At 43.1% G+C, this 26169-nt stretch overlaps 1 protein-coding gene across 2 annotated transcripts in view; it reads right to left on the bottom strand.

Annotated features, from left to right (window-relative positions):
* The window catches only part of wnk1b (WNK lysine deficient protein kinase 1b), an 89109-nt gene extending 67991 nt beyond the window's left edge, over positions 1-21118 (bottom strand). For both annotated transcript variants that reach the window (XM_084573357.1, XM_084573358.1), the window contains exons 1-2: positions 20436-21118; positions 16194-17822 (exon numbers count right to left, since the gene is read on the bottom strand). In XM_084573357.1, coding sequence (XP_084429483.1) covers positions 16194-17141 — 948 coding nt within the window. In that variant the 5' untranslated portion in view covers positions 17142-17822; positions 20436-21118. The remainder of the gene's footprint in view (positions 1-16193; positions 17823-20435) is intronic.
* Between the last annotated feature and the right edge of the window lie 5051 nt (positions 21119-26169).

Here is a 26169-nt window from a genome sequence, read left to right as displayed (position 1 = left end):
ATCATACTGGATTAACTTAACATTTACCTCCGCCATTTCTGTTCCAATGTCAGCAAACACATCACATATCTTGAACTTGGACCTTACGGAAAATCTCCACGCATGAGGTTGAAGACCACAGAAGGGGAGCGCTTATATGGGCTCCTCTCGTGAGGCGGCAAAAATATCAAAACTCCCATCTCGCATCAATCAGTTGGTCACGCTCATACGGTCCAAAACAAACACAAGGGAAATGCTTTGTGCTCCTAGCAGTAGATGGAGTGGTTTTCTTTGCATATTCTAAGTGGTGCTCCACACCTGGCGCTAATCGCTCTGTAATTGTCGGAGAAAGGAACGGATGACGGGCCGTTTTCAGCGCACACTTTTTGCTTGTCATGATAGGATAAACACAGGTGTTACTAATGACATCAACAATCGCTCCATTCTACATCGAACCTCGGCACGAACAAAATAAAAAGCATAAAAACCTTGGCAGCTAAAGGGAGTCATTAAAAATGAAATGACGCTAATAATTAAATCTTTCATCGTATCATTTAAAGCAGTGATTTTCCAACTGTTACATGTTCAAACGTCTTCCATGGAACTGAGCCTCACTTTGTGTTTAATTCTGTAAATTTATTGCTTTTCCCCTTGTCACGAGATTAGTACGGTTTAACCAAACGGAAGGGCCGGTTGTGGAAAAGATGTTCAAGAACAGCTGGTTCAAACAGCCAGGAAAATGGTGATTGAGGGGCAGTCTGTGAGCTGTGTCTCATTCATTCATCTTCTGTAACCGCTTGTCCTGTAAAGGGTCGCGGGGGGGCTGGAGCCTATCCCAGCTGTCATCGGGCTAGAGGCGGGGTACACCCTGGACAGGTCGCCAGTCTATCGCAGGGCTAACACAGAGAGACAGACAACCATTCACACTCAAACTCATACCTACAGCCAATTTAGAATCACCAGTCAACCTAACCAGCATGTCTTTGGACGCCCTGTGAGCTGTGTATCTCGGACGGCAACGTCGAGCGAAACCTTGCACTTCCTTAAACGGTGCAAACCTTTCCTATATGAGACGGGTTGATTGCGACGCAAACAACAGAAGAGCACAGACACGAAGAGATTATTTTCTAATTTGGAAATAAATACAAAGCAAATGTTAAAGTTATTCAGTTATCTGTGAACACTGGCTAGCTCTGGTGAATCTGTGCTCTAATTTCCAGAGAAGGTTTGGATGTTCTGCCTTGATTCTACTTCACCAACCTGCATGTGTAATGTGAGGCCTGAGCTGTCAAAGCCAATACAAGAAAGCATTTTCCAAGGCCACCACAGTTCTAGCGTTTGGTCCGAAACATGACACCAACTTTGTAAAGTAGGGAATTTACCTTAAAAGATCAACAGGACGTAGTCTCCTGCAAGGACCCAACATCTGACCTCTTGATTTTGAGATAAGTAATATTCCCATGACACGTCTTATCTCAGCACAGAAACTAATTTCTCTGATTAACTTAACGCGGCTGCAGAGGAACATAAAACCTCCTATCAGATGAATCAGGAGAAAAACTTCCTGTGTCCAGAATCTTATCATGAATTTGGTGATGTCAGCCTAAAAGACAACTCTAGACAGACCATAATACATGTGGAGGATACATTTCCTCCACATGCTATAGGGATTAACAATGGCACATAAACTCAAATGTTCTTTACATAAAGATTTAAGGTTTTCAGTGCTTTCACAGCATGTGGGACTTCAAAAGCAGAAAGTAATACTGAAAACCATTTCTGTCAAACTGCAACTGCCTCCCAGTACCACGACTAAAATGATTTATCGCACATGACGGTTGCAAATCGGGCAGCTGTTCATCCTTGCACCCAACCAAAGGCATTAAAAGACAGAAGGGGTTTTCCCGTTCAGTTCAAATGGCACCGAGCGCTGCACACCATCCATGTGATCTTCCTCTGTGGTGATTACATCATGCAACTGTGGCTTATGAGGGATTGACTCCTAATCTGGTGGGTTGAACTTCCGGCCTCACTGACCACAATATCTGTGGTTTTGTGTGTGTTTTTTTTGTACAACTCCCACTGACTCAGCATTGTGTTTGGCAAACTATTTTTTTGACAAACTGACCATGGAAGTGACTATTAAGAGTAAAGCTTTGCAACGTTTGAACTTGTGGCATTAATGGGATGCAAAATGAATGAGTACACTCAAGTTTCCTGTCAAAAGAGACGTACATGTCAGACAGAAGTTTGATGCATAAAGAACAATGCCTTCTTAGAAAAAAGGTACCTGAATAATCTCAACAAAGCACTGAAATGAATGCCCAAATCACTATATACTTGTTATTACAACATCCATTGATGCCAAGTGTTGAGATGCTCCAACACAAACATATCTATGAGCCTCCGAAACAACTCTTGTCTGTCAATGTTGGAATAAAGTCCTTTTTGATTTGCCATAACATTAGCAAGGAACAATAAGATGTGCTTGTAACATCAGTGACCTGTCTCTTTCTTGACATAACATCAAAGACTCCGTCCGCCCTGTAGAGTCTTGACGTCCAGCCTTTGAATACACAATGACCCAAATTTAGCAAACTCCTTCAAATGACTGATATGAAATGCAGACCACCTGTAGACCCAATTCTTGTCTGTTTGATAGCGAACAAGGACATCAGTTAGCTATTCTCTTGTCTTGTGTTTGGTCTCATATGCATGACCATGTTCTCTAGCCAGTTTTGGCCACTGAATTCGTAGATTAGACCGCTATAGTGTTATCATAAAACCTGATCTTTGCCAAGTGTGAGGTTTCTTCAAATAAAACCCAATAACTGTCATGGTGCTGATAAAGAGGTGCCTTGTGCAAGAGCACTTCAACCTTCGAGGTAGAGGAGGAAAGCCATGCTAATTCACTCTATGTGCACACATGTCTCCTGTCAGACTAGTGATTCAATCCAGTGACTACCTATCTAACCCATAGGCTGTAGTGGAGTGAAATCAACAGTTAGCTGAAAAGAAAAGAAACTTTCAACCCGTTCTTTTGTCTGTATTATAAGGACTAGACGATAGGATTTACACTTCAAAAGCAAATTGTTTAATGAAGAAAATTCGCTTTTATCCATTAATAATTAGTAGCAACCCTCTAATCCAGAACATAACGGCTCATCTGTATGCTCAGAAGCTGCTATCCCTAAAATATGCCAAGTAAGCTACAAACTTTCAATAGCTGCCTACTAAGACTAAATGTGTTATTTTCTTAATAGAAATATAGACTTTTTAGTGAAATACGTGTTAGTTAGCCATCAAAGTATGTTTTAACATAAAGAAAGTGTCGAAAGTGGTCTGTTCACGCAGAGATCCAACAGGCTTTGACACACACATATATCCACTTTGACACTAGTAGCCACACACAGTCCCTACACACTGTGCTCTAGTTATGGCTCAGCAGATGACACTGTGGTGCTCTGCTGCTATTTATAGAACAGACAGAAGAAGAAAGAAATGAGAGGGGAAAAATCCCATCTCTTCTCTCTCCGTCTATGTCTCTCTCTCTCTCTCTCTCTCTTCTTTTCCCCACAGGCTTTAGCTAAGGTCATGGAGGTTGGAGAGAAAAAGAGAGACAGGGGAGATGCTGGAGACAGAGAGACAAACAAAATGAGAGGGAGAGTGACGGCGGAAAGAAAAAAAAAAAAACAACACAATTCAGCGGACACAGACAGTCTACATTAATGTGACACTTTGTTCTTTTTGTCTCGCCGTTCCTCGGTTCTATTTCCAGAAGCAAATGAACTTGGTAAACCCAAAACCGACTTGTCAACTTGTTTTACATCAGCTCCTAATACAGAATGATGTACAGTAAAACAAAAGACAAACGAGAAGATGTAGAATCAGTCTCTCTATCTTTGAAGCTATGGTCACAACAACTCGTCAGCGAGGAACTACTGGTACCCCATCAGTGTCTGGGCCAATAAGTTGCACTTGAACACACCACGAAAACTACAGCCAAAGACCAACTACCATGTACTTTGTGGACTTGTGTGAAAGGCAATAACTCTTCATACCAGTAGATGGCAGTTTTCCTCATACAGAATAGGAAAATGGAAGAGCTACTTTTAGCTGGGAGGAGAAGTGAGAAGTTTGTTCTTGCACCTAGGGCTGAGAGAACAAAATTATATAATTTTCTCGACACATCAACCGGGCAGAACTTCGTTCGTTGGTGTCCGGCAACTATTATGTGATTGGTCAGAAATTGGAAGTGGCCGTGGTTAATGCGGAGAAGAGGAAATGCTAGTGGCCAGAACTAACTTTTTTCTTGTTCTCGCAGACGTGGGAGCAAGAACAAATTTCTGACGGACTATGTAACAGCCTTAAGAAGCGCTGACAAAGGTCCGTACAAAGCTGGCCTCTACTAAATCATGCTGATCGGCTGTTTTATTCAGTTTACTCAATCTAGTTGATCATCTTTATACATACTCAGCGAGAAGCGAGAAGTTTGTTCTTGGACCTAGGGCTGAGAGAACAAAATTACATCATTTTGTTCTCTCAGCTTGTTCTCGACACATCAACCGGGCAGAACTTCGTTCGTTGGTGTCCGGCAACTATTATGTGATTGGTCAGAAATTGGAAGTGGGCGTGGTTGATGCGGAAAAGAGGAAATGCTAGCGGCCAGAACTAACTTTTTTCTTGTTCTCGCAGACGTGGGAGCAAGAACAAATTTCTGACGGACTATGTAACAGCCTTAAGAAGCTCTGACAAAGGTCCGTACAAAGCTGGCCTCTACTAAATCATGCTGATCGGCCGTTTTATTCAGTTTACTCAGTCTAGTTGATCATCTTTATACATACTCAGCGAGAAGCGAGAAGTTTGTTCTTGCACCTAGGGCTGAGAGAACAAAATTATATAATTTTCTCGACACATCAACCGGGCAGAACTTCGTTCATTGGTGTCCGGCAACTATTATGTGATTGGTCAGAAAATGGAAGTGGGCGTGGTTAATGCGGAAAAGAGGAAATGCTAGCTGCCACTCTGTGAGCAGCCAGATGCTAATATTCGTAGCGTGACAGCTAATCTCTTCTCGGTAGAGAGCACAGTGTGATCCAGCTTGGCCAGAACTAACTTTTTTCTTGCTCTCGCAGACGTGGGAGCAAGAACAAATTTCTGACAGACTATGTAACAGCCTTAAGAAGCACTGACAAAGGGCCGTACAAAGCTGGCCTCTACTAAATCATGCTGATCGGCCGTTTTATTCAGTTTACTCAGTCTAGATGATCATCTTTATTTCATTTACTCTCGTTACTTTTGTCACTTACATGTCCCTTTTCATACACTGGTTTGTTAAGCTAACTGGCTAAACAAGCCAATCATAGAGATCTCTCTGACCGACTCAGTCCAACACTGATTCAGCATGCCAAATCAGCGGATCAAGCCACTGACAGAGGTCCGACTCGTGCCAACTGACCGGGACACGCAGCCAAAATTAGGAGCGCAGATGCTTAGCAACTGTCCGACACCGGCGAACAGACGACCGTCACCTTGGTGCGTCCCATGTGTGTCGATGACTGTGTCTGCAAACATATTTTATTTCACATTACTATAATGTTTGGCTGATTGGTAATGTGGCACAAAATACACAGCATTAAGCGCACAAATCTCAACACCGTTATCAGTTAAAAGGCGTGAAATGTAAATCCACTGTGGGACATTCCAACACACACACACTTACAGATAAGCGCTCTCCCCAGCACACACACATTTAATATTAAGGGGTGGGGGTCATATTTTAATGCACACCCCCCGCACCCCGTTTAACCAAGGAATGACATCTTATCATTGGTATGTGGGGAATCTGGGAGGGATACAATGAAACCAGGGAGCTGCCCCCTCTTCAAACACACACACACACACACACACACAAAATAAGAGGTGAACACAAAGACAGAAACAGGAGCTCACTTCCATGTGTGTACACACTCTAGACACACACACACACAGCAGAACTGTCCGTGCAGAGTCAGGGCACAGACAAAAGCAGACTAAACACAAATATAAAGAAAAGCCACACATGAACAGGATCTCACACACACACACACACACACTGTTGTAGAGCAAGCAGCCTAGATGTGCAGCCCAGGTCACTTTACGCTGATGCAGACGACAGGCAGTTTAAAAATCTATTTTAGACTGAGGTCACACCACGCGCACACTTACGCAGTCACCTATCCTGACTGAGAGACGCACGGGTCTATTGAACAAGCACTCGAGCCTGCAGGCTGATCTGCCGTCATCTCGCAGCAGATATTCAGGAGTCAGTTACATCTGTTTAAACGGCTTTAGCGTTTCAATCAAATTCCGGAACAGCCGTTTACAAAACCTGAGCTTAACCAGGTCTGGAAGCCGGGTCAAATGACGTGTATCAGCTTTTTCCACTTGATGCAGGGCTACTGTTTAGATATGACACAGTGGACAAGTTAAATCCAGTCACTTCCACTTAGTTTTACTACCATTTGCCAAAATAATCTTGGTATATGATACGTTGAAATGAAATATGAACGTGTTACGCATCCCGTTTATTCATGAATCACCCCAGCCTAGATGTTTGCACAAGGGTGGAGATGCCACTAACTAAATTCAAACCCACACTTCTTTGCTTATGCATCTAAAGCTGGGCTCTACCGAAGGAAATTCTCGAATCAAGTTGCATCACGCACTTAAGGAGAAACTTCGCGGATATTCTTCTCTGCCAAGTGTGCACTCACTACAGGATCTGAAAATAATAGGACATCGCACACTGCAGGATGTTATTTAGATCATCGTGCCAGATCAACAGGCCACTGAACGCATCAGATCACTTGAGGTCATGTGGAAACGGATGCAAACAAAAAGGGAGACTGTGGTGTACCGGCTTATTGTAAACCCACTGTTCCACACTACAATGCACCTGAATGCTGGGTTTGCCAACAGGCAATCAGAGCAAAAGGAGAAGAAAAGGCTTTAACCTTGTAATATTTGAGGAGATGCGGGCAAAATTTGATGTTTATTCTTAGGTTAGGTTACTGGAGGTGAGATTTCAACCATCGGCTTCAATATCTGACAACAGTAATATGCAAGCTAACGTTAGCCTAGAGGACTAGAAGGTTTATCATTCACCATAACACCATCAGGGCTCTGAGCTCTTTTAGTCTTGTTTCTCTCATTGGTTATTGTGTAAGGTCTGATGTAATCATCCAGATTTAAAACCTAAAAATGTGATATATTTGATATTAATCGGGGCAGGTCCCCACTGTGTCAGCGAGTTATTTAATCTCAGATCTGCAAACCCCCTCACATTACCAGATAATCTGCGCCGAACCCCTGCGCCGAGCAAGGTCCGGACTGGATTTCTCGGGAGGGGCGAATTCGGGGGTTAAATGAGACCGAAACTCCTGCAGTCTGATCCGGGCTTAGCGCACTTATAATCACATCCTCACTTCCTCTTTTTCATTCAGTTTGATCTGCCCACAATTTAATTTGATTTAAGTGTAAAAAAATGTGAAAAATGTTTTCAGCCGTTTTAGATAAAACTACATTTAAATGGTTTACGCTCAGCCAGAGGCACTACTTCAGTAAAGTACTTTGACAATGAATTTATACCAATTAAGGTAAAGAAATTAAAGCATCCTTGCTGAAAGTCAGGATTCTCAGTGCTGAACAACAGGTTAAAGCTATAGTCAAATGTTTCGTGTATAATACAGCATCTCAGGTTTTAATGTCTTTATCCGATGTAGCCGTCCCATCTTATCCTAGATTTGTCCTTTCAGCCACAAAACAATGTGACCCAATCCCCTAGCTCTGATCTGCAGCTGTCAGCCAACCAACCGTGGCTCTGGATTTCAATGGAAGTGATTATTCTCACAAGGTCAGTATTGTTTTGCAGCTTCTGGCTAAAATATATGGAGAGAAAAAAAAAAAAGGGGAAAATGGAAAACCATAACCCTCTTTTCGCTAATCAGGTATGCACTTGGATTTAGTGTGTACTGAATCTAGGTTACAGTTAAAATGTCCAAATTACAGTAGAGATTCAGGGCTCCTTGAGGACAAAGCTGATTATACTGTAGTGGTAGATGTGTTCCGCGCCCAAATGCAAGTATTTCTATGCTTCTGTAGAGATCTGTCTCTCAAAGTAGTATCCGGTACATGAGAGAGAAGGAAATAATCCTTACAAAAAGATAAATGATGGAAAGAATGAGTCAACAGTGCTGAAGGAGGAGGCAGCACCAGACAAAAAGTTGCTCTTCCCATTAACCTATAATGTGTAAAATTTGAGGAGGGAAAGGCTGATGTCAGGCCGAGAGAGAGATAGAGAGAGAGAGAGAGAAGGAAAATAACGAGAGGAGCAGGGATGGATGAAGATAAAATCAGGGAGGAGTGAATCTGATCGTAAAGAGCGAAGCGAAGGGCGGGAGGGGAAAAAAGAAAGGAGAAAGAACGCGCGAGGGAGAATAGAAAAACCATGTCTCACTGTGCGAGGCATTTAACATCTGCACGATGCATTCACTGTCCCCGGCTCACCCCACGATACGTACACACACACAATCTCAGCATCAGCTGTAAGCACCCACCGCCTCTTCATGAGTCAACACACACCCTGTTTCTAATTAAACCAAGCTCCAATCATTATAAAGCACATTTAAAACCATGCACACACACACACACTCTGTTAGACTCAGTGTGACGTAACCTCAGACACACACACCAGCAGCAGCTTCTAAAGCATCTTTCATCTCCCTCTCAGCTCTTTTCACTTGGATGACTCTATTTAGAAGAAGGTGCCAAAGCACTTCAGCATTTCGTCGAACTCACAATTACGGACGCGCACGCGCTCAAAAGGCCCTCGGCTCCGAGAATACACTTGTTCCAAATAAACACACAGTGGGCGGGAGAAAGGTCAGTATTCCTTCCACTCTGAGCACACACTCGCATTACTGTTAGCACACATGCGCGAGGCTTTAAAGCTATCAGGGGAGATTTACGCGTGTGTGATAAAAAAGCTTCACTCCCATGGGTGGAAGGTCTACACCGGGTTTTGAGTGACTCCGCACACACACTCTATTACTCTTTAACTCCCCGATAATAAGGCAGCGTGACCCGGGCCACGTGACACTTCGCAGAAGAAATCAACGCTAATGAAATTCTTGGAGGCAGGATGGCCTGACCTTACTGTTCGGCGTCGGGGGGAGGGGGGGCTCTGGCGTACAAGACCAGCATTAAAAACGGAAGGCAATGTGAGCGGACGGAATCACACATGGTTTACATATGAGGAAGTGTCCGCTTCTCCGTCTCCCTTCCGCTGGGGGCCGCACAGCTGGCCACTGACATATGACAGAGGGACGGAGGGAGCGAGGCTGAAGGGTGAGTATGAATTGTGGACAAAGACAAAACAAGAGGAACAAGGTTTCCTCTGCGTCCACTTCTTATCATCCGACATCGGAGTTGAACACTTCAGCCCGCAGCGTTTTCCTGTTTTATGATTTATAAATCCAGCTGGCTGGGCTGTGCGGCTGTTACGTATCCAAAGAAAACATCTTGCCATGCGTGTTCTTACGCACCAGTGTGTGGCGGAGTTTGACCTGTTGGAAAGCTATTCTGCTATTACAGGCACTCTCATGTTGAAACCAAGTCCTAATTTTTCTCAAGACTCCCTTCATTCCTGCTATTTACGAGCAAGGAGTCAAACTTGTTTGGCCATGTCTACAGCTAGATTCCTAAGCTGAAACATAACATTCACCTGTTTTACATCCAGATTTATTAGAGAACAATAACAACTTTACGGGCGGGGGTACCACGATCATTAGCAGCCGATCTATACACCTACAAGCCATTCACCAACAACTGTTATTTTCCTTTTGTAAATCCTCTTTTTGGGTAGTTCTTAAATCACTTAGTGCGCAAATCCATCCGTCCGTCCATCGCATTAAAACACAGGTTCCACTTCCACGCATTTTTTATAATTAAACAGTTGAGCTCATCTGCAGTGAAGCTGAGCCAAATAAATAAGTTAACAAGCTTTAAAAGCGAGCTGCAGTATGTGCACACGAACAGCTAGAGCTTCACTCCCTCTGCATACACACCATGACACCCACATGAACTTACACCGATCAGGCATAACATTATGACCGTCCTAATATTGCGTAGGTCTCCCTTGTGCCTCCAAAAACAGTTGTGACTCATCAGAGAATGGACGTGGGCCTTCTGAGGGTGTCCCGTGGTGTGTGGCAACAGAATGTTGTTAGTGGGAGTCCTTTAGGTCCTAGGGGTTGAGGGAAGGGGCCCTCTGTGGATCATCCCACAGATACTTGATCAGTTTGGGATCTAGGGAATTTGGAGGCCAGGTCAACACCTTGCGCTTGTGACTTGACTTGAGTGTCATTGCTGTGGGGTGGGGGTGCCTGGTCTGGTCTAGGTGGGTGCTACATGTCTAAGTAACATCCACATGAATGCCAGGTCCAGAAGTTTCCCAGCAAAACATTGTATTGTATAAGATGGTCAATGTTATTCACTTCCCCTGTCAGTGGTGTTAATGTTGTGGCTGATCGGTGTATTTGCTGTGCAGACCTGCCTTTAAATGCACGTAGTTATTATCCCATTTGCTAAAAAAGTAAAAGCAGCTCATTAGTAGCTAATTATTGTTAAAGAGTGTCTTTACAGCTGCTTCAGGATCAGCCAGCAGGCGGAGAGAACCAGTATTTGCCGAGGGATTGACACTGACGCAGTTTGCTGTTTTGTCAGGGAAATCTGAACCTCTGGAAAATCTAACCGTTACACCTCGGCTCTGCTGCCCTGGAGTAATCTGAGGATATTTATCTTTCAGTTACCCAGTTTTTATATACATGTTCTCTGCTTATCATCAGCATTTAATAATACTATTACCACTGAAAGTATAAACACCTTACGTTCTATTAAATAAGCAGACGCCGTTTTGAGGTGACCAGAGAACACTGTTGGTACAGGCAGCTGAGCTGATAAAGATGACGATTACGATAGCATTTTAGGTTCATGCTGCCTTCAAATGACGTGTTCACAAGTTAACTCCATATGAACGGCGCCCTCTTGAGTTATTCACTCATCTCGTAACTGGAAATTTTCGAGGGGAAGAAGCCTCAGAATCTCCTACCTTCAGTTACACAGCTGTTAGCTTGCTAAACCCGTTAGCCTTGTTGACTTCTTGATGCTAACGCTAGCAAATGTGTTTTGACGACTCATCATCGATTCTACCAAGTGAGAAACCAAACATTTTGTGTACACAACTTCCGATGTCGTAACCACGAGCTAACAAGCACCATTTGAAGGTTCAGATGAAAAGATTTACTAGCTGACACAAATTTATGAATGTTACCGCTCAAGCTAATGGCTTTCTTGATAAAGCGAAAAGCTTGTAATTTGACAGAGATAAATTGCAACAGAGAATCCGTTGTTCGGTGAAAGCGCCTTTGGGACAATTATGCCTGATAAACAATCTTGACAAACATCTCCACATCCTCTCCCTTCCTCCATCTTTACCTCATTTTGTGCCTCTTTAACTTTAATGTGACCTTCGCTTCCACTTTTCGTCCTCTTTCAGACACAGGGAAAGATTCCAGGCCAGCACCAGGTTAAAGTGGGTCATCACCAACAACAATGTTTTGCAATGCTAAAATTGGACCCTGTGAGACCTATTTGTTAGCCTTATTAGATGCGATTCATTTCCTCAACGTCGTGATATGATACCGCCGCTAATTTAATACATTTGTAATAGAAAATTCACATGATATGATAAATTTCAACAAATATTCCACATTGTTGAGATAAAACAGTCAAACAAAGCTTTTTTTTAGCTCAGAGGCCGGTTTCCCTCTTATGGCACTGATTGAATAACCATCACTGGAGGACAGCTTCGAAAGCCCAAAAAGCGTGTATGTGTGTGTGTGGGGAGGGGGTTAATCCGCCTTGTGTTGCCGTTGAGAGAGAAATTTCAAGGTCTTTGAGTGCCAATGGAGCTAGGAGCCTAAGGTCACACACACAAACATAGGGGTCCCGTTTCTTTACGTTCTCTGTTTCTCCTCTCCCCCCTTCTCCGTCATCCTCCCTTTTCATATCCCTTGTCTTTTCTCTCCCACTTTTCTTCCCTCCCTCCCCCCCAAGTTTCCCCGTTTCTCTATCCTCCACATCCACCTCCCTCTACATTGAACTCTTGCTCCTGATCTTCTGCTCCTGAAGTTCCTGAAACTCACAAAAACTAAAAAAAAAGTTTTATTCTATTCAGCGTAAACCCCCCTCTGCCAAACCCAAAGGTGGTCGAATGCTGGACAAGACTCCTAATGATCGCCGCTGAATCAGGCTGAACTCTGACCTTTACCCCTCCTCCCTTCATCCTGAAGCTTTGCCCTCTTATATCTTCTTTCATTTCCCTTCCTACTTCTCTTCTTCCACCTCCTAGCACACGAAGATACAAACATTGCCCAAGACAATTGTTTAATCTGCTACCGAAACTAAAACAACTCGCCATCGTCTACCAATCAGACCACCTGACTGCGGCAGTGGAAATCCCCCAGCTCGACAATTAAATCTATTTCTAGATTGGTGACTCAAGATTTAACTGTCCTCAAGCATTCCTCTCATTCCAAGACACCTGCATCGCGGCCTCTTCTTTCCCCATCCATCATCCACCATCCGCTCTGAAAAAGCACCTTTGGATAAGCCACAGGGTGATCTACCTCGTCTTGTTCTCCGCTATCTTTCCATCAAAGCCTAAGCCGAGTATCTGCTCCACCTCCCTCCTCCTGTTCTGGTTTGTTTCAATCTATTTCAAGATTTCCCAAGAAGCACAAGTTAACTTGTTCTGCATCACATGTCTTGGAATGTAAAGAGACAAACCCCCCACCCCCGTCTCAAATTTATCCATCACTGAAACACACACACACACACGGCATCTCACTTATATATGCACATCGCAGCGACTCAAGTGGGAGGAAACACGCCGTCATACACCCATTTGCACATGCAGAAAAACCGAAAAAAGTTCCAGATGATCCCGACTCCCACAGATCTCCAGTTGCCATGCCCACCCAGTGAGGGACTGTGATTGGTTGAGGTGTGTGCGCGAGCGCGAGTGCATGTGTGCATGTAACTTTACTCCCATCGTTCTGCCACATGTCAGCAGTTGCTCAGTCATCTTTGACACACACAGTGGATTATAGCCAAGCTCTGTTAGAAAAGCACTTGTCTCTGCATGCATATAGCCCCATCACCACGGGCCATCCAATCCCTTACATAACGCGTTCACAGTATATAATGTGTAATGGAATATTTGAACCCAATAATCCAGGGACACTAGTGTCCAATGTGCCTGATTTCTATGTTTTTTAGAGCACCATCAAAATGAAGAGACTTCCTCTATACATATAAGCGGCAGGGGCAGAGAGATAGGGAGAGCAAAAAGAGGGATGTGCGACAGAGAAAGTTCAACAGAGGCTGGATGTTTGTTGTCTGATAAACAGACTGTCGTTTCCTAGACGCGGGGCATCAGGCAAAGCTGATTTTAGCTCCCGGGATTGAGGAAGACTCGAGGAGCATCTCGTGATGGAGATGTCAGAAAAACAACCACGAGCTGCCACAGGATTAATCGCACATGGAGAAACATGAACACGTGTAGATCTGCAGAGAAAACATTTCGCTGCCCAGCCTCATCTAATTAGGCTTTTATTAATATTCTTCTAACAAACATGACGGTTAGAATGAGACGGCATGTTGAAACGGTGAAACAGACCACAGAACTGGAGCTTCCTCCTCTCGGCTGTGCGCCTCTACCAACCTTTTAAGTTTCAACATGCATCCATGTCTGTCCAGATTCATATAATATATGTAGACTTTAATTTAATAAAGGTGATGACCTTTGACAATTTGGAAATTAGTTTAATGTTCGTTCTATTATTCTATGACATTTGTGTGAACTTTCAGTTATGGCCAAAAACCGAGAAGTGTTTTGCAAGGTCCCCTTGACCTTTGACCTCCAAAATCAAATCAGTTCATTCCCCAGTTGAAGGGATAATTTGTGCTAAATTTTCAGAAATGACCTCCATTTGATCCCAGAATATTACAGGTACAAGAGCGGAACGGACGGACGGACGGACAAAACTGTCTCACTGAGAATGACTTATGCATAACAGGGCTAACTGTGTCATGCCTCGTCCCTAAGATTCCCTTTCATTCTGCCGAATAACAAACAAAGAGTCCAAATCTCGTACACTTGATTCTCTAACACAGTACCGAGTGTTTCATCAGGGCAAGCAGTTCCACGTGAGCCCGTGTTTTCTTCCTCCGCTAAAACCTTCCCTGAATGTCATATGACCGGCTGAGACTGTTATTCTACATCTCCGACCGCTGAACGCACCTCTGTCTCTGCGCCTACTTGTCAACAAGGGCTGAAAGCTTAAAAGACTTTCACTATTTCCATCAATTTCTGCCCGCCTCACTTCTCACACTCGGGTCTCGCTGTGCGCTTGAAACCCAAACTGCAAAGTGTTGCATCAGAGCACCGTAATGAAACAACAGCATCCTGTGGTGAACCTTGTGCCATCCTGTCTCATGTTTCAAACTGTGTACATGATGCAGCCTTTATGTTGCTCTTTAGGTATTCACAGACGTGGAATAAAAGCTGATTGGGAGCTGAGCTTGTTCGGGATACAGGGCAAACTTAAGTAGAGCAGCTAGGACGTAATCTGTCCAAGGGAAGGGTAACTGTGACAAGCAGGTGAAGCCAGATCAACTTGTCTGCAAACACATAGTTTGTGGCAGAAGACTGGTCTGGAGTAGCTCCGTTGGGAACTGATTATGCTCTGGTAAAAATCTGCCAGGTCAATCAAAGGCATTCTTTATGGGTGATGGACAGAACAGCGTCGCAGTCATACGTGTTATCTGAGCATCAGGAAGTTTAATTTGTTTACGACAAATTGCTCTGATTGTTTGTAGGAGTATTGAATTGCAAACAGAGGTTTTTGGTTTTTTCTGTATCGGTTGAAAGGTGGCAAATCCAATCCTGTTTTACCAGACTCATTTGCAAGTCTGGCAGCGTGCCATGGCTGGGTGGAAGACGCCACAGTGTCACTTTCATTTTCTACACGGTCTGGGGATTTTAAAACGGAAGTCCCTAGATATAACCACACTTTTCTAACCTTTAGGACGCTGCTGCTCTAAAAATCCACCTAACAATGCCGAGGTTTGATTGACGGCACAACCAAATCTACCAAACTGACATGTAGCCATCAACCGTCTGGTATCCTCTTCCTCTTTCAATACTCATTTATGCAACTCGTGGTGGTGGTAATATGACGTGCCGCAGCATCCGTTCACACACGTTTGTGAAACAACCGTTTATACCAGAAACTCAGAAAACGCCAAGCCATGGTTTAGAGGGAAAAAAAAAATAAATAAAAAGTGTCTGAGCTGCAGGGTTGCACCATACCGCCTCACTGATGCAGCACCTCGACAATCAGGAAGGATACCGGCGAAACTGCGAGAACCTCTGCATCTCACAAATACATATTTTAGAACTACAAATTTGGCCCAAGGAGGTGCTTCATGTGCCGGTCAACGTTGTAAAATTTTAATGCTGCAGTAAAATAGTCCAAGAAGCTGTATATTTTTTAATGACTTCATGAAGAAAACGAGCTTCATTTCGCACCTACATCCCCACCTTAACCAGAGACACACAACTGAATATAAAAGGTGAGAAATGAATACAAACCAAGAAGAATCCCAAAACAGGACGTTCTAAACCTCCTCACTCTTGATGGGAAGTGACTAAATTGAACTTTTCCCCGAATGTTGCGCATTGCTGCCCGTCAGCAGGGCCATGGCACGTCTAGGTCTGTCACGCTCTTGCCTAAACTGCTGCAGAAATCAAGACATCAAATGCATGCGGCTTTATTCATGATGTATCCACGCAGCAGTATCTCAGTCTCAATCAGACTGTGATCTAATTTTGTAAACAATTCATACAGTACGACACCCGGGTGAGCAGGAAGTTCTCACAAATCCTATCAGTGCATCAGCAACCTCAAGATCTTAAGACGAAGTAGGTCGCACAAGAAGGAAAAAACTCAGTGCCTAGGTGGTGACCTTGATGAAAGATTTAGCACAGGAAGACAGGAAGAAGCGGAGGTTAGACACAGAAGGGTGACGGTTTCAGAGTGTGCACCTACCTGTAGCTCACACCATGCCACTTCCACTGTAGTCTCTGTATCCAGTCCCTTGTACACCGTCTTAAAAGACCCTCTTCCAATTTCAATGTCAAATTTCAGGAAGCGTCCGTCTGGTGAAGTCCCCACAGCTTTCGTCTCGACCTCCTCTATATCCTCTTGCTCTCGCTTCTCGACTTCCCTCTGATCTGCGCGGGCCTTCGCCGACCCCCTCTCCTCTTCTGCCTCCCTTTCGGTTGGAGAACTAGCGCTACCCTCATTCACACGATCTACGACTTTTCCATCTTTCGCCGGCTGTTGCGGGGTCTCAAGCCCTCTGGAACGCAACGTGACGTCGGGCTGTTTGCCTACGGCTTTGTCTGTAACATCCAATACTGTCGGACTGGGCTCTTTCACCGTGCCACCTGCACTATGCTCCACATTGCTACTAGCCGGAACAGCAACTGTGATAACACTTGCACCTAAATCTGCCTCTGTATTTTTTACGTGCCCCTCTACAGCTGCTCCACTGAGCCCAAGGAAAGGTTGAAAGGTGGTGCTTTTCAAATAGGAACCTCTTGAGGTTTCCTCATCTTCAGAATCCCTTTCCCCAGGTCCAGGCCATGAAAGCTGCTGAGCGAGGAAGGAGGGAATCGCTTCACAGTCTGGAGGGGAGGTGAGCAGCACGGCTGCTTTGCTGGGCAGGTCCAAGGCTGTGGCATTCGAGTCACAAATGACACTCCGGCGGAAGAAGCGGTGCTCTGCTGTTTTAGAGTCTCTGTCCATCGTGTGCCGCCGACGCCGGACCTCGGGCTGTCCAGCGAGCTTCTCCACGACGTGCGAGTCCGAACTGGCAGAGCCGTTCACATTCTTGTGGGGGGTCTGGGGTGATGGACAGGGGGAGGCACTGGAAGCTGGGGTGAGTGGGGCAATGAATTGCACTGCTTTGCTGCTGCTACTGCTTTCCGACATTTTTCCAAAAGGCTCAGACCACAAATGTATGTATAAATTAGGATTTGGTGAGTAGTTAGACAAAACCTATAATGTAAACTCTGGATGTGGCTCCTTTTTAGACTGAAAAACTCCAAACTCAACCAAAAAAAAGTTAGAAAATAAACCAACTAAGTGCAGCAATCCTTGTTGAGTTTTGCAGTTTTTTTTTTTTAAAGCAATGACTTTTTAGCTCTGCTTCCAATGCCAAGTTGTTGTTTTTTTTTTAACAAGACAACTTACAGTTCCTAAAAGGCCCTTCCGTACAGGGCTCTGGGAAGCCCCAGGTGAGAGGAAGGGGCTTTAAGACTGGGGAAGGAAAGGACGAAAGGCAGTCCAAGGAGGAGGGGTGCAAGCACTGCAACGAGGTGACAACCGTCAAATTAACACCCGAATCCATTCTGCTGCCAACACCCAGAGAGGCACGACGACAACATGGAAGGTCTGGAGAGTTCCCAAACGCTGATATGACGAAATATAATTGGAGTCCAGTCTGTTACAAATTGGTTGCTTGAAGTCGCTGTAGGACCAGGCTGAATCCTCTCCTGGAGGGGCTTCCTGGAGAGGTTGCTAGCCCGTCTGGTAAGGCCAGACAGAAGGCTAGGTAGGCCTAGCCTGGCCTAGCCTGGCCTGGCCCAGCTCGGTCCGGTTGACTCCTTGTCACTGGAGACAAAAAAAAACCAGAAAAAACTGTGAGATGAAAGCATGTAGCATAGCATTTCTTTCTATATATAACCAATTGAATCTATACATGACCCAAATTACTTCAAAGAATCTGAAACAAACTTGAGAAAGAGTCAGGTTAAACATACAAGCTGCGAGAAGCATTTGAGTGTTTCAGTCGGCACAAGCAGGGGAGGAAATGAACACCAGTCACAGTTATGGTTGCACTTGACAAACCTGTCACCTCTCAGACCACTAAGCAGATATCAATGCCTAAATTGCAGGTTTTACATTATTAAACAGGCCGATAAAATAAAATCCATCGGAAAAACTGCTGAGTTCAGTCGAGTTCAGCAAAACCTTTAATCTCCAACTCAGCTAACAAGACACAGATTTGCATCCCACCCCAGCCGCTGCCTCCCAATTGCCCCAGTGTAGTCAGCGCAGTGTGTGCCTAATTGCCCCACGTTCCAAATTTAGCCCAAAGTGACCACAGCCTGACCTCGAGGTTAGGATGCTCTGTGGCAATTCAGCAGATTAACATGAGAGAGAAGGGGGCATTCAGATTAACACAGACAGAAGTGCTGCACAGAGGCGTAATGCATATCAGAGTGTAATATATTCCTCCGCATATTGAATTACAAAAGTGTAAGAAATATGCTTGCCGAAGTCGTCTTATGTAACATCCGACAGATAACTACAGATACTCCGTTATCACAGGGACACTGGCACAAACCAGCAGCAGCAGCTCGAGCGGAGTGGGATGTTAGAAACCATTCACAGTATATTACCATTCATAGAAATATGGAGAGAAGCTGAAAAGTGTATGTGCAAAGTGTCTCAGTAACTTTACAATTGCACAAGCCACTTACACAGCAATCAATCTAGATGGTGTGTGCCCCCCTCACGTGAAAGTAGAGACTATAATGAGTGCAAGAAATAAACAGATAAGTCTAATATCTCTGCATCCTCAAAATATGAATCAGGAAGTTGTTCAGAATCTGCTTTTAGATTTCAAATTAAGGATATTTTATGTATTTCCAGTTCAAACATTTATCAACATTTAACACTGTAGAGACACAGTAGGTACAGTATGTGCCTGAAGGCCGCCAGGTACAATCAGACTATTTGTTTGCACTGTTTTAAAATAAAAATCTGTCCTGTTAAGGGACGTGTGCTGGCCCATTCTACTTATATAATGACATGCAGGAAACAGGTTTTAAAATTTGCATGAATACAACTGATAACGGCGCGTCCCACATTCTGTACTTTGCATTTAATGGCACCTGGTTGCCCTAGAGGTAAGGAGAAGTCATTTATTCTAGCAGATGTCTCCGGTTCCAGGTGTTCACTGCAGTAACTGGCTCCACGGTGATCAATGAGGTCATTCGCTAGACTCCGAATAAGATGACAACAACCGAAGAGGCAGACTGATGACTTAAGTATGAGACAGCTATTCTCGTTGAAGTGTATGGCTCAGCGTGCTTTATCCAATTCACAACAACACTCTCTCCAATCTAACAATCACAGTGGACAGCTGCTCACTCAGTGACTGATCCATTTGTGCATTAGGACTGAAACATGACCAGATAGGGTGCATATGGACACATCCTAGTGCTGAATTAGTCATTCATCCTCACTGGTGAATAACACATGCCGTTGCAGCGGGATTATGACATGAGAAGACGGTGATTTCTCAACGGCTCGCTGGTGTTGTAAGGCATAGGAGCAGCCAGTAAAATGATCAGCAGTTAATTATTTTCATTTTAAATAAATAATACCGACAGTTATTTAAGGTGAGATGTGAACACATTGGTGATTAAATAAAAAAAATATATAGAGAGTAACAAGTAATACAGGTATTTGTACTTTAATAACATCACCGGTGTCCCACAAGGCTCTATTCGAGTTCAACTGAAATTTGCTTTTCTAGCATAGACTACATCACTTAAAGAGATTATTGCATCAAAAATTTGTAAATACTGGTCTAAAGTATTTTAAATCTATTTTTATAAAGAAATATTTGAAAATTTTTCATCTTTACTGCTACTTTTCCTTTTTTTATGTGTCAATATAATGCACGTACAAGCAAAACTGGAAGGTCGCAACTTATTTTTTTTACAACTAGATGCCAGTAGGTGGTGAGTATTGAGATTAAGCATCATGGATTCACTATCAGTAACATCAACCTATCACCAGCCCATGCCAGCAATTAAATTAACTCCATTCGCTAAGACTGGCTCATTAAAACTTAATGAAAAAAAGATGTGCACAGGAGCAAATAAAAAAACAGTCTTAACTAGATCTTATTAGAGATGCATGCTAACTCATGATGCATTTTTTCTTTTTTTAAACTGCCCTGGTAAATTATGCTGCGAAGCGTAATTTGCACGCCAATCAATCATATGATAGACATCTTGAACCGTCATCTTTGTTGCAAAAGCTGAGCAGCAGACCGTGCAGTGAGGGGTCCACTGCTGCCTGTTGATGAACTCAAGAGAACGAAGCTATGCTGCTAACTTTGCCTGCAGGCAGAGAAAAAACAAAAAAGCAACACAGCAACCGGTCACGATTTGGATAAAGCAGTTTGATGAGAGAAAAACGAGCCTTTACCTTTTACATCTATGTGTGGTGTAGTGGCACCGTAGAAATATCGGGGCAGAAACTTGATTAACAAGCCTTTAACTCCTCTGCAGTGCTCCGACACACACACAGCGCAAATGTCAGTATGGTGCGTCACATTAAAGCCACAGTTGGTTGCCGAAAAACACACAAAAAATTGAGCAATTCACAAAAAAAACATAAATGAGCTGCAGCCTCTTTTTTAATAATACACGTCCGAGCAGAGGCGCGGGGAGCGGAACGCGCAGCGAGCCAAAGCCGACAGACAGACACCTCCCACAGGGCAGAGATGCCAAGTTCGCTCGCTGGTGTCGCGGCGGCTCCGGTGCTACTTTCTGTCTGTGTCTGTGTTTGTCTGCGTCCGGGGTCCGCAACCCGAAAGGCAACAGCCTGGCTCAGAGATGCTCCGTCGTAAATCCGTATCAGTATCCAGTCCGGGTCGGATTCGCTCCGCTGGGCTCGGGTAATGCAATAAATCCGCCGTGCTACACAGTTATTTACCCGTCTTCAAGCCATCACACGAGCGGATCCGTGTGCTCCGCGTTGCTTGCTCCTCACTAGCGATGACTCGTCAAGGCGACGGCTGAGCTTTCACACAGCAGTGCCGCATCAACCGACGACCGTTAGCCCGGATATACGGAGGACAACGGCCGTTCCTTTCAAAATAAAACCAAATACCGTTCATCACACGAAATTAACAAGAGACCCACTAATTATCACACAAAATATGTTAATTAACGAGCGAACTCATGTGAGACTTCTCAAACTTTTAGTATTATAATTCCTCAAAAAAATACATATATTATTAAGTTATTGTTTTGCGTAAAGTGTGCTATAAGATTAAAAATAAATAAAAAGAGTACTTTTTATTTTTTTTTGACAAAATATTTGTCTTAGTAATTGATCAGTTTGATTAGTTTAGACTTTTATGTATTATTGTATTTTTTTTTATCATTTCTTGTGTGCATATTATGGATCATGATTTCGGCAGCTACAAATTTTAATCAACTACCATGTCGCCTACTTAAATCTTTATCAATGACATTAAAAATTTCCTGCATTAGTTCACCTGCAGTCTTTTGATTGTGTCTGTAAGCATCAAAAATACAGGCGTTTTATATCAAACTTGCTTCTAACTTTAAAACAAGGGCATGAATGAAGCAATACAATAAAGTAGTGCAATAGTCACTTAATTTACATGTCTAATTGGAAGCCCGGATGAATAAAAATAACACTTAGGCTAAAAAATAATCTTTAATATAGGAAGTCACACGAATCTTATTTTGACAGGTCAAACCGGATACTCTGCTATTCATCCCTATGAATTGACACTAGCAGACAGAGGCGAACTCCAGTATGTTGAGCTACTACACAGCTGCAATCTGAATCATTATGCTTTTATTTGATGTCTCCTCCATTAACACATCATCGTCATGTTTTACTCATTTTGTTTTTCTTGTCTGTGTGGGTTTATATTTCCTATTTCTTTGACCAGTATGGGTGTTTCATTCATCTATTTGTTAGTGTATTGCTCTTTTGTTGTTGTTGTGTTATCTTTGGTTACAAGGTTAAAGTATGTGACTATCAAAGGAGGCCCATCAGAATGCCACCAGAGTTAAGAATCTCTGCCTCATAGATTTACACACCCTGATAGGAAACTGCAACGCCTCTGGCAAGAATAAGAAAAACAAGGCAAAGGTTTATCTTGCTCATCAGATAGGCACATTTTTTGGATTGGGTCATCCTGTATTTGACAGCACACACACACTCGAGTACTCACTGGGGATTAATCCAGCCTGAAATCAAAATTTATCAGTGGTGGAACTAAAAAAAAGCTTAAGTGGTGAGCCTAAGTTCTGGAGGGCCCCAGGCAAAGGTAAAAAACTGGCAAAATCTGTCATAAGAGGGACAGAGATGGGGCCATAGGGGGGTAGTGGAGTATTGTCGCTGAAGTGATGCCAAAAGGTACCACCCGGGACTCTCCTTTTTACTTTTGCAGGGTTAGTTCACACAGCAGTCTTTCTGTTCCATGTATTTAACATACTTTTTTAATCTTATTAATTAAGAAGCACACTTCCCGCTTTCTACTTCCTCCAGATATTCATGCAAATGTTCTTTGCTGCTGTGAAAGCACCACAGAGAAAAATAATAATCTGCACTGGCCCATGGGCTATGAAATGTGCTGACCAATATATACAGTCATTAGCATACCTTATCAATACTGCTGTTATCTAAGTTTCTTCTGTTAATAGCCGGATGATTTGCTCAGCGTTGCAGCTACTCAAACAATCCTTAGGTTGTGCAAAGGGTTTTCATACCTGTTTGCTGAGCAGTAGACGGAGACTCAAACGGGGTCGGGAACTTGTTGTTTTAGCGCTTCACATGTCGTCCAGGAGTTTAATACTCCAGCTGGACACAGATGTTCTGGTGTGTTTCTGCACAGAGCAAATCATTCAATTTGGGTTGCGGTGCTGAAAAATGAGCGTGTTGTGTGAGTATGTGTGAGGAGGTAGTCGAGGGGTGTTCCTCGGCCTGTGTGCACACATGCTGCACATGTTTATCCTGCATTTTGCTTGAGGCAGTGAAACTATGTGAGGCTGACACAACAACAAGACAGCAAGTCAGGACTGGGCCAAGAAGTTATGGAATGATAAAGGTCTACATATAGTTGGATGCATACATAAATGTTTATATTTCCTTTCATGACCCCATCTTATCCCTCTAACGAGAGCATAATATGTTTGATCTGAGCTACATTTTACATTTAAAGGTGGATTAAGCCATTCTGATGCAGTAGATTACACTTTAAATGAAGCAAATTATGGCCTAACGTTCATTAGCTGATGTATGTGCACAGGCTTGGTTATAAAAATGAGAAAATAAACAGTGTTTCGGAGTAAAAACAGCTGAGCAGTTGTAAATATTGAGCTGCATCCGGAATCTGTCTTGTTTTGTCTTCTCTACATGTTAGCTTTGTAGCTAAGTAGCTAAGTATTGGGTTAGCAACATGCTTAGCTTAAAAATATGCATATATTTCCTTTTTCAACCCCTCTTTTGACTCTATAGAAAGAATATTCGGTTTTATTTGACCTACATTTTACATCTAAAGGCCAGTAAAGCCATTCTTATTCAGTAGGTTACGCTGTTTTATCAAATGTAAGCAGTTTCGGCCTAATGTCAGCTAGCTGGCTATTCTGCATACGTTCTCAAAAGTAATCTGGTGTTTGTAGACAGTGTTGGCTCTAAATAATAGGTAAAAACTGTGATTCAGACCGATTTGCGCATTAATTTGGCTCTTGTTTCATCCTCTATGTAGTAACATGCTAACCCAGGCTTAGCTAAACTAGCTTAAAAGTACCTATTTATATTCTTTCACAATCCCTCTTCTAACTCTTTAGAGAACATGTTCAGTTATATTTGAGTTACATGTTAAGGTAGATGAAGCCATTTTGATTCAGTAGGCAACAATTTCTAGCATATTTAGCAAATTTCTGCCTGTGATCCGCTAGCTGTCCATTTCGTATGCGCTCTGAAAAATAATTTGTTTGTTTGCACAAAGAGCTGGCTCTGTGAACGGTAAAAACTGACTCAGTCCAACGTAGCAACATGCTAGCCTTATCCTAGCTATGATAGCCACGTTACTTTCTTTGTCGTTCCTTTTCTTTTATTATGGGTGAAAAAGCGACAGGCTACACGTTGTTTCCAATGAAAGCTAGCGAAATGAAGCTACCAATTGGGCCTGACGCCAAAACGAAGTAACTTTTTTCCAGCTTTCTATCGATGCAGTGACTCATCAGACAGTCATATGTGTTTGTTTCAACGTTTTAAAACAAATGATGACATACCATTAAGTATCATAGCAGCAGTATTGTCGTATTTGGGGTGGGGTGGTGGGTGGGTGGGGGGGGTTGCCTTCTTTCATATCTTCTTAAGACGTTATTAAGGGAGGTGTGTTTGTTTGCATGTTGAGTCAACACTCTGTCTCAGCAATAGGTGACTCCACCTGGAATAATTGTTAGCTATAAAAATTTGAGTGGGTTCACCAAGTCCATGAAAACTTAAAAACAAACAAAACCATAGAAAAAAGTATTTGAATGTGTGAGAGGTATGGTATTTCAGCACTGCAGCCAGTGCACATTATTTGTCATTTGTTTAACAAATTTGCATTTTACATTTAAAAAAAAAAATAAATAAAAAAGAATGTAACATTCCTCAAAGGCTGCACAGGTTCAAGAAGGTCATGGGTCGTGTTAACTTGACTGACAGCGCAAACTGCTGAAGTTCTTTACCTTGCAGAGTTAGACAACATAAGCTTTCACTGGCTTTCTGTGATAACCTACTTTTATCTTTTTCTCCCTTCGGCTGCTACTGCAAGTTAGCAGTTTTGACTTGTTTAACTTGTCTCTCCATTTTCCCCAGAATTCTGCGGCTGATTTTCTAGTGAAATGAGTCGGCATAAATCAGAGATTTGTTTCAACGATAGCTGCTTCCATACAAGCAGAATAGATTTCAAATGAAATGGGCAATTGCAAAACTGTTATACTTCAGCAGCTGTGTTTATATCAACAACTGGATAATCTGCTCATTTTGACAGGAAAACACGATGTTATCTGGCTCGTAATATAACTCACTTATTTGTTAACATCAGAAAGTGTATGGAAGTGGTTGGGAAATACAACAAGTTAATATCATGCTCAGTTTGTTTGTTTCAGTTTGTTCCTTTTCCTCAATGACAAAAATATTTATTTTTATCTTCATGCTTTAATGGTATCTATTGTGACAAGTAATTGCTTTCATTTGATCTAATTTGATCTTTGAGAGAGCCGTGCAAAGTGCTGCAGCGAACCTTGAAAAAAAAACTTTTACCTGCTTCATACTAGCGCTTCTTTCTGAGTGTTAAAACGGATAGGTGCTAGTTGAGGAAATGCACCCACGTGTCTTGCGCAGATCCTCCAAATCACACACACACAAACGAGTGCACAAGCGAGCAAAAGAGGAAGCTTCAAAGTGAAGCCAAACGAGAATATTTAGAAGGGAAATATGCAAAGAAAGGCTGCTGACATTGCAGCGCATGTGTATGCACGTGTCTGTGTGTAAAAAGAGTGTACTGGTGTGTGTGTGTGTGTGCTAGTTTGAGTTTTTGTGTGCGCCAGTCGGCCTCTCATGTCAGGCGTGCAATCATGCAAACTCTTCTCCTGCACTTCAGTTGCCATCAAACACTTCAGGATGAGTGGATTTTCATTTTGCAAACAATACTTCTGCAAAAAATAACATGCAAGAAAAACTCGAACAGCTCCACATAGCTCCACTAATTAGCTTAATTCTCTCAGACCTGAGACTGCATGTTATGGTTCCTGGTTTGTCTCTCCGTTTTTCTCCTGCAACTGAATCTGTGGGTGTGTATTTTGTGTGTGTCGGTGCAGGTTAAGGAACTGACAGATTGTCTCTTGTGTTACAGGACCATCCGTGCCCTATGCGTTGACCTCATTTACAGATGTCAGCGAGGATTTGTCCCTCCTAACGAGCTCAAACAGGTTGGAAACTCACCTCAGGCGGTCAAATTTTGCCTCTGTGTGTGTTCCTCAAATACAAACGGGTCGGCTTTTTCTCGTTTTCCTCCGTTTTGCATTTAAGTCTGGGAGAAGTTTGCTGCAGGATTTTGCTAACGACGTTGAAGGTGTAAAGCCAACAGACTGTGTATTCAAATGGACGAGCCCCGGGCTAC

Source organism: Chelon labrosus, assembly GCF_963514085.1.
Source record: "Chelon labrosus genome assembly, chromosome: 23".
Classification (NCBI taxonomy): domain Eukaryota; kingdom Metazoa; phylum Chordata; class Actinopteri; order Mugiliformes; family Mugilidae; genus Chelon; species Chelon labrosus.
This window is presented reverse-complemented; position numbering and strand designations above follow the sequence as displayed.